This window comes from Mustela nivalis (genome assembly GCF_964662115.1).
Source record: "Mustela nivalis genome assembly, chromosome: 11".
Taxonomy (NCBI): Eukaryota; Metazoa; Chordata; class Mammalia; order Carnivora; family Mustelidae; genus Mustela; species Mustela nivalis.
In genome coordinates this window covers 60,440,490-60,453,502 of record NC_139030.1, presented here as the reverse complement: position 1 = coordinate 60,453,502, position 13,013 = coordinate 60,440,490, and the positions used below count along the sequence as shown (strand labels likewise).

The 13,013-nt window shown below is 38.4% G+C and overlaps 1 protein-coding gene across 1 annotated transcript in view; it reads left to right on the top strand.

Annotated features, from left to right (window-relative positions):
* GALNT5 (polypeptide N-acetylgalactosaminyltransferase 5) overlaps positions 1–13,013 on the top strand; it is a 43,275-nt gene that overhangs the window by 26,398 nt on the left and 3,864 nt on the right. Inside the window, exons 4-9 of the mRNA XM_082689897.1 lie at positions 85–220; positions 819–938; positions 3,193–3,310; positions 4,271–4,594; positions 9,642–9,722; positions 12,713–12,874. Coding sequence (XP_082546023.1) covers positions 85–220; positions 819–938; positions 3,193–3,310; positions 4,271–4,594; positions 9,642–9,722; positions 12,713–12,874 — 941 coding nt within the window. The remainder of the gene's footprint in view (positions 1–84; positions 221–818; positions 939–3,192; positions 3,311–4,270; positions 4,595–9,641; positions 9,723–12,712; positions 12,875–13,013) is intronic.

Below are 13,013 nucleotides of genomic sequence, written 5' to 3'. Positions count from 1 at the left end.
CCTTTGGACATGAAGTACACACACTCAGTAAATTGCGTTTTTTGTTTTGTTTTGTTTTGTTTTGTTTTGTTCCTGGCTCTCTAGGTGATGTGTTGACATTCTTAGATTCTCACGTGGAATGTAATGTTGGTTGGTTGGAACCTCTTCTGGAAAGAGTTTATTTAAGTAGAAAGAAAGTAGCCTGTCCAGTAATTGAAGTCATCAATGATAAAGATATGAGGTAATACTGTCATATTCTACAAGATACTTCTAAGTTATCTTTAACTAACAACAGCAGAAAGTACTGGTCATATTCCATATGACCATATGGAATGACCATATGACCATTCCATACACAGTTCATCCATTTAAATAAATGAAAATACATAATAGATATCTTGGGATCAGAGAAAGTCAATCCAGTAGTTTATTTGGTCATCAAAATACTTAACTCTTAATAGCAATAAATCCTAATATTCATTGTTCAGTTCTTTCCTCTTTCTAGTCAGCTGTACCTGAACCCAGAAAATATCTACCTTCCTTAAGATTAGTTCATCTTTTTGTGGGAAAAATACATTTGCTCCTAAATTGTTTTTTCCCCTCAAAAATAGTCAGAACATTGTTAAAAGTTAAGTTAAAAACTAACAATCCAACCAGTTAGTCACTAATATGACTTGCACTCATAAATTTGCTTGAAATGTTATTAAAAAGTTTGTGATAATCTAAAATCATTTGTGTAAGCACTTCCTCCATTCATTTGAACAAGACATGGTATCAGGTTGATTAAGTATATGTGATGATCTCAGGGAGCACTTTTGGTTTTTGTTTTTCTGTGTTAGTTACATGACAGTAGACAACTTCCAAAGAGGCATCTTTGTGTGGCCCATGAACTTTGGTTGGAGAACAATTCCTCCAGACATTGTTGCAAAAAACAGAATTAAAGAAACAGATATAATAAGGTAAGTATGTGAAATTTAAGATTAGAAAGCAATCATGTATCTTTTTATAAATGTGTAGGAAGCTATTCACAAAACGAGTATTTCCTGTCATTCTGTAGACCATCAAGAATTACAACTTTAACCAGTAGATGATCAAAAGTGAACAAAGTTTTCCTAAGGTATTACTTTCCCACTACCAAAACTCATTTTTGTATGGTCAATTGTACCTTTTTCACCATGAACCCAGAGAAATTCACTAATACTTTTCCTGTTCTCTGGGGTTTACAACCTAAGAAATACATACTAATTGAATATGCTGCATAAATGCTATATAAACACACATAATGTTAAAGCCAACATGAGTAAAAATTAGAAGAGTAAGTAATAGTAGTAAAAATATTGTAATAATAGCTACTGTCAGGATTTTCTTTTTAATTCTAATCTTACCCTTTCCATGGGAGGGGTGCCAAATTCTGTGAATGAATTAAGAAATAGATACAGAAGGAAGATTTGAATTAAAAGTGAGGCTTTATTGCTGGAGAACCTGAATTGAAGAACACAGCTTAGACCTGAAGCCAAAGTGAGAACTTCTGAACACTTCCCCCAGACTATAGACCTGCAGAACAAGCATGCAGCCAGCCTCAGGCAGAACAGCAGGAATCCCAAAGCCTTCCCCCTTGGAGAGAGCAGTTGAGCAGACTAGTGCCAAGAGAAAGCCTCCGGCCACAGTGGATTGTAGCACTATTTCTCAAAATTTAACCCTCAATAAAGCATGCCTCATTCCTTGCTAGATGTGATCCCTTCAGAATTGTTATTCCTAGTAAGTCAGGGAGGAGTACCCTCTCTATTACTCTAGGAGAGAGATGGTAGTATTGTCATTTTAGAGATGAGGAAATTGACCCTAAAAGAGGTAATTTCCCCAGGGATGTACAGTTAATAAAAGAACAAATTGGGATTCAAACCCATATCTGCCTGAATTTAACACACTTAATCTGATCCCATATCTAAAGAACCTCTGCCGAGGTGCCTGGGTGGCTCAGCGGGTTAAGCCTCTGCCTTCGGCTCAGGTCATGATCCCACAGTCCTGGGATCAAGCCACACATTGCATCAGGCTCTCTGCTCAGCAGGGAGCCTGCTTCCCTTCCCCTCTCTCTGCCTGCTTCTCTGCCTATTTGTGATCTCTGTCTCTCAAATAAATAAATAAAATCTAAAAAAAATAAAAATAAAAATAAAAAATAAGACTCCGCTTTGAAGGTCAGTGTAGTGATTGAGTTCAGATTATATTCCACGTAACATTAGGAAGAGAATGCATTCTGGATGGACTAGAAAGGACATTTGGGCATTCAGACAGAATATGTGCATAAATTGTAGGGGAGGGGAAGTAGATGTGGGGCAGAAATTATCTTAAATTGCATTGTACTCTAAACCCAAGACAGGCTGTCCACACAATTTCAACTGGGTCAGTGGTTGCCACCATGGAAAGTGATTACTGCCTTGTCCAGTTGCTGATTCAAATGTAGTTTCTATCCCCCATAATCTATAACAGTCGTGAAGACTCTGGAATCTGACTCTTTGGATTTAAATCTCAACTCTACTTCTTCCTAATGGTGTGAGCTTTAAAAAGTCTCTTAACCTCTCTGAATCTCATTTCCTCATATTCGGCCTTAAGACTAAAAAAGGAGCTACCTCTATCATCTAAGAATTAAATCCAATTATATGACGTGCTTTAAAAAGTTTTGCCACCTAATAAGCTGTCAGCAAACTCTGTCTACAGCTGAGGCAGTAGAGTGGAGTGAGAAATCATAGAGTCAAACCAGACCACCTAAAGTGAACCCTGATGTACATCATAGTAACCGGTGACCTTGATAAATTCCTAACCATTTCTTTATTTTAGTTTCTTAATGGTACATACTTGTAGGATTTTCATAAAGTCTGAGATAGTACATATATAATGCAACAGTGCCTGGTACTCCCTTTGCACTGTTAAATAAGCATTGTTAAAAATAACCTATCTGGAGAGTTTGTACCAGAAAGTAAAGGGCAAATAAGAATTCTACTTCCAAGCCCCATCCTTCCTAACACTAATCAAGCTCTGCCACCATGAACCAGGGAATGATGACTTCAGGGCTATTTGTGACTCCATTCTAAGACCTCCCCATGCTTGGTAGCTATTTTGAAATATCTCTTAATGCCATCACAGTTGCACAAGGGACCCACTTGAAAAGTGAATTCCCATGACATGCAAGCTTAAAAACACAAACATTTCTTTTTGTAGGTGCCCCGTCATGGCAGGTGGATTGTTTTCTATTGATAAAAATTACTTTTTTGAACTTGGAACATATGACCCCGGGCTTGATGTCTGGGGTGGAGAAAATATGGAGCTCTCATTCAAGGTATTACCAAGTGGTCCTCAAATTCTCTCTACAATTAAGACTTTATCATTTGGTTTTACTAATATAATTAGATATGGGACTGCCTCAGGGAGGAAATTCCACAGAAATTTTAAGGCCTCTAGATTAATGTTTTAATATCACAGGTTAAATTTGGATGAATCAATGGCTCTCATGAAATTTATTAGAATTCCCTACTTTTTTATAACACTGTTTCTACATGTGACTATGGGGGAAATAATTGTCTGCCATTCTGTATAAGTGCTGTGGGATTCATACTTCATACAAAATATCTCCAGGAATGTTTTTCTAGTATATCAGAAGTAACGAAATCACTGAGTAACGGGTCATGTTAGACAGCGCAAGTGACAGAAGTACAAAAAGTGCCTTTAGAGCAGGCCATCAACAGGCAATGGTGCAGCAACTTTGGACATTTCAGATAGCTCTGGTATTTATAACCATTGATCAACAGCTAAGCAAGTCTTGGCAGCAGCCAGAGTAAAGAGAATCCAAAAGGCAACTGCTTTCCTGAGGAATGGGGTGATATATTATAAAAGGGGTATTATTTTGAGCTCATTTTCAAGTTGTGCTCCATATGGGTCATCTCAAGATGAGAAGGGAAAGTTGAAAACAGAGAAATATATACTCCTTTCCTTAATCCAACCAAAAAAGGAATCCATATTCCATATTTTACACTTTGGGGTTCAGTGAGAATTTCTTCGTAAAATAAGAAGGACACTACAGGGTAGGGAAATATATATATATAACGGATCCTAAAATGGTCCACAGCAATGTACAAAACTAAATAAACCTGTTGAGTTTAACTTGAAACTATTGGACAAAACTACTTCAAACTGGGGGCAGGAGGGAGTGGTCACCAGGTAGTTCTTTGTTATTGTTAACTAACGCCCATGATTTGGGGACATCATTTGATAATTGATGTTTATTATCAAACTGTTTCAGGTGTGGATGTGTGGTGGTGAAATTGAAATCATTCCCTGCTCCCGAGTGGGCCACATATTCAGAAATGACAATCCATACTCCTTCCCCAAAGACCGGATGAAGACAGTAGAGCGGAACTTGGTGCGGGTTGCTGAGGTCTGGCTGGATGAATACAAGGAGCTATTCTATGGCCATGGGGACCACCTCATAGACCAAGGATTAGATGTTGGAAACCTCACCGAGCAACGGGAACTTCGAAAAAAACTAAAATGCAAAAGTTTCAAATGGTACTTGGAGAATGTTTTTCCTGATTTGAAGGCTCCCATTGTGAGGGCTAAGGGTGTGGTAAGTTCAAGCAGCAATTAAGTTCTGACTCCATAAAAATAAAGTTTAAAAGTTCTTGAAAATGTGTGGAAAAGAATAAAGGTTTACATTACAAGTAAATACCAAGTACGAGCGCAGATGAGAGAACACTGTTAAGGGTTAAATATAGGTAAACTTGAGGGAAGCTTTTAGGCATTCAGGTTCATTGATTACCTCAGCAAATATCTACTGGGTATCAATAAACCAGACAGCATTTCAGAACCGTACTATAGGGTGATGTATAAAGCAGACTTGATTCCTATTTGTGGAGCTTAAAGTTGAGTAGGGAAAACAAGGTATGAGTATGTAATGTTTAAAAAAAATAGAACGGCTCTCATTTAGGGAACTGGTCTTAGGGATGAATCTTTCTAAGGTAGAGTATTCAACTCCGAGGAGATGTTGAAGCCTAGGCCTGAAAGACAAGTGTCAGCCAAGCTCTGAAGGAGAGAGTCTTAGGCAGAGGATGACCTTTGTGCAAAATCTCTTAAGATAGATGACTGTCCAGGCCCTGAAGAACTGCCAAGAAGATGAATGTTGTCAGGGTATGAATGAGAGGAATGGGACGATATGAAGGGGAGGAGGGAGAAAGTCAGGTCACATAGTCCTGGCAGGCAGGATAAGGGTCTTCCTTGCTTACTTCCTTCTTCCCTCCTCCTTCCTCTCCTTCCTTCCTCCACTTTTTCTTTTTCTTCCTTTCTTCCTTCCTTCCTTTTTTTTTTTTTTAAGTTTTATTTATTTGACACAGAGAGAGAGGGAACACAAGCAGGAGGAGTAGAAGAGGGAGAAGCAGGCTCCCCACTGAGCAGGGAGCCTGACGACATGGGGCTCGATCCCAGGACCCTGAGATCAGGACCTGAGCAGAAGGCGGATGCTTAACAACTGAGCCACCCAGGCGCTCCTCTCTCTCTTTCTTTCTTTCTTTCTTTCTTTCTTTCTTTCTTTCTTTCTTTCTTTCTTTCTTTCTTTCTTTTTCTTTTTCTTTCTTCTTTTCCCGCCCCCTCTACTGAATGTAACAGGAGGTTATTGAGTAAGGTTAAGCAATGGGACGACATGATTTAATTCCATTTTTACAGATGTCAGACGGGTTGAATATAAAAGAAATTGTCAAATAATGACCAAAAAAAATTCCAGTGCACAGTATAATGTACCAAAAGGGGAAGAAACCACACAAAAGAGGTTGGACAGAGTACAAAGCTAAGAAATTAAAGCAAGAAAGCAGAGAACCTGGATGAAAGCCATTTCAAACCCATTCTAGGAGTGGGGCTTAATTTGAAGAGGATGGCAAGACATGAGATTATTTACCGTAGAATGGGTTTAGAAGTGATTAGTCAAGCCTTGACCTAGAGCTCTTTCCCAGTCAGGCATACGGTTTATCTGCGTTATTATTTTCTCATTTATTTTTATTTATAAATATTCCTGGCATTATTTCATTTTCTTTAAGAATTTTCTTCTTCTTCATAAAAGAGGTTCTCAGACTTGATCATCAGTAAGCCTGCTGTTTTGGGCCATTTTTGTTCAGTTCTCCCTAGAAAGTGAATTGTACAAACCAATCATTCTCCGCCTAGGAAATTTCCTGATGACAAGGACTTAGTAGAGCCATTCTCCCTGACAGTACAGGGGAGAATTCTGGAAGAGTATGGAAGAGAGGAAATGTAAAAAATTCAACTGACAAACCAGTACATGTGACCTATTTGTATGTAACATAATGTAGTATAAAATTGTCATTTTTATAGGTCAAAAGAGAATAGCAACTATTTCTGGTGGTTCAACCTGGTGTCTTTTTCTAAGTAACCCATTAGAAAGAATATCCTGGATTTATACGCTGTTCAAAATTGTGTCTGTAAAATAAATTTACATTTTTCTTTTTTAATTCTAACTCCTGAGTAAGAGAAAAAGAAATTCTCACCATAGTAATTTTTTTTCCTGTCCTAACAGACTCTCAGCAAGAGCATTACTGAACTTTAACCACCAGAGGGAACTAAAAAACTACCTTTTGCCTCCTCTGTGAGATTAATTTATAATTGCATTCCCATGAAAATTTCTGAAACGCTCTTAAAACAGCCTTCCGCTGATGCCTGAGCTATAATATATTAAAATGCAGAAAATATTTTTAAATTATTTTTAAAAATTCTATTTGTTGCTTTCCTTACACAAATCATAAAGAAGATATCATTTCCTCCCTTCTGAAATAACCAGTAAGGAGCATTATTATTTTTTTATTAAAAGTTATTTTCCAGACATTTCAGACTAAGATTAACTTGACCATTATTTTGAACAGACAGTTTTGAAAAGTCCCAAGAAAATAAACTCTGCAACATTTTGTTATTTGCTCCACATTTTCCTTCTTTCAACTAATTTAAGAATTTAAATCCAGTGCAAGGTCTTTTTTTTCCTTTTCATTTTTTTATAAGAACACATCAGATCTTTTTGAACCACAAATACTTAGTGAAAGAAAGAACCTCCCTAATAATGTGTCTTTGTATTGAATTAGATGCTTAGCAAATAGCCTATAGCCCAAGGTTTAGTAGTTCTGTGATAAACTGTGGGGAACTCCACCTCCTCAACTGGAAAGTGAAATAATTCAAAATGGGTGATTTAAAATTTAGATACTGACTGATTTTTTTTTTCAAAAAGATTGAAATGGTTTACAATAAAATCATAAATATAATTTCTTGAAAATAAATGAAGAATCAATTTTTAAAACCATTCATAATGAGATAAAAAGTAACAACTCTTTGGGAGTTCATGAATCATTTCTATGTGAAGAAAAGTAGTTTCTCCAGAAATTTCTGGTGGGGAAGAAGGGAAACAAATCTTCAGAGAAAGCGAAGGGTGGCAGAAAGCAAGGGAAAGAAAAATTTCCCCCTCTCTCTAATGCTTTTCTATGCTTGGCAGACGGGACTGTACAAAATAAATACAAAGAAATCAGTTAAACCAGGGGTTCCCATACACTGCTTTGGGCAATGTTAGTTGTGCTGCCAGAAATAGGATCCCGGGCCAGATACACTTGGCAGCCGCTCACCCTGCATTCCCTCTTACAGCAGAGAGCTAAACATGAGCGAACTGGAAGTTCTGTGAGATTCTGGAGCAGTACAACCTGTTCGGCTGTATTGAAACCAGGTTTCTAAACCCGTGGGAAGAGAGAATGTTTTCTGGGTAATCCACAAATACAGAAGTTTATGTTTATCTCTGTTAAAAGCCAGAGAACAATTGGAGCACATTTCCTTTCTTTAATCTCCAGGATTATCCTACGTTCATGCATTTCTATTAAATCTCTTCTCTGAAGTTAATTCCTTTTGTGCGTCCTGACCGCTCCATTTACTACTGGTAGATAGTCTCTCCCCATATTTGTCACTCTACATTGTGAATAGAGCTTTCTTTGAAGATTTCTGATGGAAATTCTGTCCTTCTAGATTTGTTTCACATGCCAGCTACCCAAGAAGTAACCAATCTGGTACTTGTTGTTGTTGTTTAAGATTTTATTTATTTATTTGAGAGAGAGCTGGGTTGGGGAGGGTGAGCTGGCAGAGGGGGCAGAGGAAGAGGAAGAAGCAGACTCCCCACTGAGCATGAGCCTTTTGCTGCAGGCCTTGGAATTGAGCTGATGTGGGTCTATATCCCAGGACCCTGGGATCATGAACTGAGCCGGAAGGCAGATGCTTAACCAACTGAACCACCCAGGGACCCCCAACCTGGTACTATTTTTATGTCTGTCAAAGTTCCTATCCAATGGAAGTAGAGTAAACTTGTATCTCAAGCCCAGATGAAGGTCCACAGAAGGTTCAGATTCCCAAGAGAGACTCTAGCTACCATGTTGTCTCCCTGTGCTACGGGGTAAATTGTTTTTCCCAGGACACGGTTCTACTGAGGGTCTAATTCTTTAGTCGTCCATCTTTATGTGAAAGACTGCAGTTCCAACCCTCTGGCTTACCCATGTTTTTTCTCCTGTCCTTAATAATGTTGGTCCCTTGCCTACCAATATTTGCAGTTTTCCCACTTTCTAAAGGGTTGTGTTTTACTTCATTTTCTGCATTTTCTGGTCCCCGAAGATGCCCCTGATTTTCTTGCAAACTAAGCTATGCATGTAAAAGGGAGGGCCACCCCAAGAGCACCCTGTTATAAAGGCTTTCAACTCTGAGCTACACAGCTATATCATACAACACCCTCAGAAGAGGACGGGGCACAAATAGTGTCCTTGCCAACATAGACTTCGCCACCTCTCAGCTCAGAAGGCTTTTCTGAGTGTAGACTTGACTCTACACTGCTCTTCCAGAAATCTAAGAAGTCTAAATTGCACTATTAACTCACCATCTCGTTAGCCTTGCCCAAGATGTCAAAGGGGTCCAGGGAATCAACATTTTTCTGCATTAAATGGTGACTTATAGAAAGCTGCCTCCATATTTGACCCTGCAAATCCATTAAAAACCTGGGGGCCTGCCAGAGAGTGCCTTTAAGGTTGGCTCTGTATTAGCTTTCATGACTTTCCTGTAATGAATTGTGGCTTGCCTGAGTCATTAGGAAGATTCTGACAGGGAATCAGCTGGAATCTGCTGTTCTTTGAAGGACTCAATTTATCTATGATTCAGTGCCTAAGCAGTGAAATTGCTTGAAGGGGTCAGCCAGGGAACAGAGCCCATAACTGTTGGTTTGATTAAATTGCAAGTCTGTGCATTGACTTAATGTATGCATCAGAAAAACTTGAGACAAGAAAATAACTACTTTTCATGCTACCTTTTGCTCATTCTCTATTTAGCATTCCAGGCAAGGGTTAATTAAAAGCTTCTGTTTGTTGGCTCTGAGGCTGAATCATAGGCTTAAATTGACAGATTGAAGCTGTACTTTAGCAAGATTACATTATGTCTCTGTTAGAGATAGCAACCAATAAAATCGTATAGTGCTAAGTAATGCTAAGCTATCAACTTAACTATCTTTTAACCTTATTATAGTTTTATAGTCTGTGCTTTCTGAATGTCTTGTTCTACTTTAAAATATTTTTTTCTTAATGCATATTTTATATTTTGTTCCCTAGCTTATTAATGTGGCCTTGGGCAAATGCATTTCCATTGAAAACACCACAGCCACTTTGGAAGACTGTGATGCGAGCAGCAAGGTACCCGCTGGGCTGGGTTTTCTCTCTCATCAAAGACACAGTTGATAGAAGGCCCAGGTGTACCTGATAAGTGCAAGTGTGGTACATTTACTGCTCACTTGAGAAATTCATTTTTGCTGTACAAACAATAATTAATTTATAAATTGCTGCATGATCATAAGGTTGGTGATAAGGTAGCCCACCACTCAGTGTAAAGATAGTGACTAAGGGAGTAAAATTGTGCATACCAAAGTCAACCCACCAGGGACCTAGTTCTTGCTCCATCACTTTCAAGTGTGTTAACATTGCAAATCCTTTAACTTTTAGGTAAACAGCAGTTATAACAGAGCCAACCCCTAAATCAGGTTTTCGGATCAAATTATGTCATACAGATGAAGCATATAGACCAGTACTTAACCCTCAGTGCTCCATAGACGCTTACTGTTCTAATAATAAAGACAAAAAATGTGAAAAATAAAAATTACATCTAAAGGAAAAATAATAAAGGAAATAAAGGCAGAGAATATTTTCAAATAATCTAAGGGAGCCATTTTGTTGATTCAGTTCTCCTGAATCCATATTGAGAGTAATGCAAATTACATAATCTATGATCCATGGTGGAAACCCTTCAACAATCTCTGACAAACTCAGAAAACAATGGGAAGGGGAGGAAGGAGAGGCAGGGAGACCAGAGCAGGGACTCTGCCGAGCTGGAGGTGAGCTCTGAGTGATGGTACCTCCCTCTTCAGTGTATGTTCCCCACCCATTCTCATTCTGTGCAGATATTATTGGTTTGGATGCCAAATAGAACTCATAGAAACATCAATTCATGAGTAGAACTCAGCTTCCTAAAGTTGTAGATCACTCTTTGGTAAAGAAATTCTTTTGTGGTTAGAATCTAGGTTTCCCCAGGCTTACCTATTTGCTTTGACTTAAGAGATATTGCTTCTATTTCTGACCACATCTCCCCTCTACCTCTGAATTAAAGCGGGAAAGACATTTTTGTCCTCTCTGTTGCTACAATTCAGCTACAGACTGTAAACTTGCGGCTGAGGAAGCTCTTTCTTAATTAGGAAAGAGAGGAGGTAGAAGGAAGAGAAACGTGTCAGAAATCATTTGAAAGATACAACTCATATTAACAATTCAAAGAAAAAATAAAATCATAAATTGCAAAAGAAAACCACAAGTAGTCCAAATTATATGAAAGTAAGGTATTATTTAATTCAATCCATCAAGACGCATTCTTCTTGTGATTTTCTGTACCTGATTAACCAGGATTTTTTCTGAAGATCCAAGTTGTAGTCTGGATAACCACTGAGGCTCTCAAGGGGAAACTGGGAGGCAAAAGTATGAATCCGTAGCCCCTGCTTTCCACAAACCCCCATCTCCCTTTTTGTCTTCTTCCTCATTTTTAGCTTGTAGTTTGTTTTAATAACAAAAAGTAAAGGGACTTGGAGGAAGTTAATTTATTTTGGCAGAATTAATGAAGTTTAATACCAAACCAGTTTATAGCATTCAACCAAAAAAGCTCGAAAGGAATAAAGGCTGAGGATTGAACCACCAAGCCTTAACCTTCACTTTACCTAGAAAGTCCCCTTAGCTATTAACTTTTCAACCGTTTGAGATGTCCCTTTTAAAGGTAATGCCTAGCTTCTCTTAGTAGCCATTTAACTTCCTTTTATTATGACATAAGACCATGCTTCTCAATTTTTTTTTTTAAGATTTATTTATTTGACAGAGAGAAATCACAAGTAGACAGAGAGGCAGCCAGAGAGAGAGAGAGAGAGGGAAGCAAGCTCCCTGCTGAGCAGAAAGCCCAATGCGGGACTCGATCCCAGGACCCTGAGATCATGACCTGAGCCGAAGGCAGCGGCTTAATCCACTGAGCCACCCAGGCGCCCCCCATGCTTCTCAATTTTTAATGTGCATACAAATCACCCGGAAATTTGTTTCAATATAGATTTCTGATTCAATAGGTTCCTGGTGGGGCTGGGATTCAGCAGTTCCAGCCAGTTCCCAGGTGATGCTGTTGTTGGTCCAGAGATTACCCTTTGAGTGGTGAGGTCTAACCCAATGACATACCTGATGATCTAAGTTAAATCTCAATTACATCACAAGTGATTCTCTACACAAAGGCATTTAGATAGATTTTTACCAGCCGTCTACTTTTTTTATGTTCACATTGGTGAGAAAAAACAAATTTCCTGCAGACCCACAGACTTAGAATAAATTGACCAGGCAGATGATACTAGGGTGTAAGTAACTGGAAAAATTACTTATAAAAACTGAAAACATGGTTCCATTACCTGAATCAGTATTTATTTTAGACATTGGCAACTCCCCAAAACTGGACTTCTCCCAAGAGTAGTTCTTACAAACCACAGGATGCTAACGGAGCAAAACCTGATCATTCTTTCTGCTATCAGCAAAGAAAGATTTTTAACCTTTCTTTAAATAGGAACATTTTTTTTAGCCTTAAGAAAGATTTTTAACCTTTCTTACAAAATCTCCAGGAATCCAGTAATCTGGATAGTCTTAAACAAAGAAGCATAATAATTTTCACCAAAGCAATTTAGGACTGTGACTTGGATCTCCTTATGGCCCTAATGGCTACAGATGGTTTGAATGTTCCACTACTTCAAGCACCAGGCTTGTCTAGGATTCAGACCACCTGAAATAACCTCCATTTGCAGATATACACTAACTGTACTAAATAATTATTATTATTGCAGCTCACATTTATTGAGGGCTTACAGTAACTTCACAGTCATTACCTCAACTCTCTGAGATACTCCCTATTGCTATCCAACTTAAAAATAATAAAAATGAAATGAAATATGGTAATAATATACCCATGCTGTCAGAATTGAAAGTGGCAATACTGGGATTTGGGTACAAAACATTTGACCCAAGTGCCTATATCCTTAACCATCGCTAACCAAAATGTTTGGCAGAAACCCTACCTGTATCTGCTGCCTAAAGTGACCTTCTCCTTGTTCATTTCCTGACAGCTTCAACAATTCAATTACACCTGGCTAAGACTCATTAAACATGGAGAGTGGTGCTTAGCTCCTGTGCCTGAAACCGGGGCCCTGAGGCTGCACCTTTGTGATAATAGAAACAAAGGGCTAAGATGGCTGCATAAATCAACATCAGTCTTCCAACCAGAGCTGGTAAGTAAAATATGGGTACCTCTTCTTTATTGCAAATCCAACTTCCAGTTAAATGGGACGTAAAACTCCCATTGTCTGCGTCCTCAGTTGGAAGCTTTCAATGTGTTTATGGCAAAAGAGGCAGTGTAAAAAGTTCATA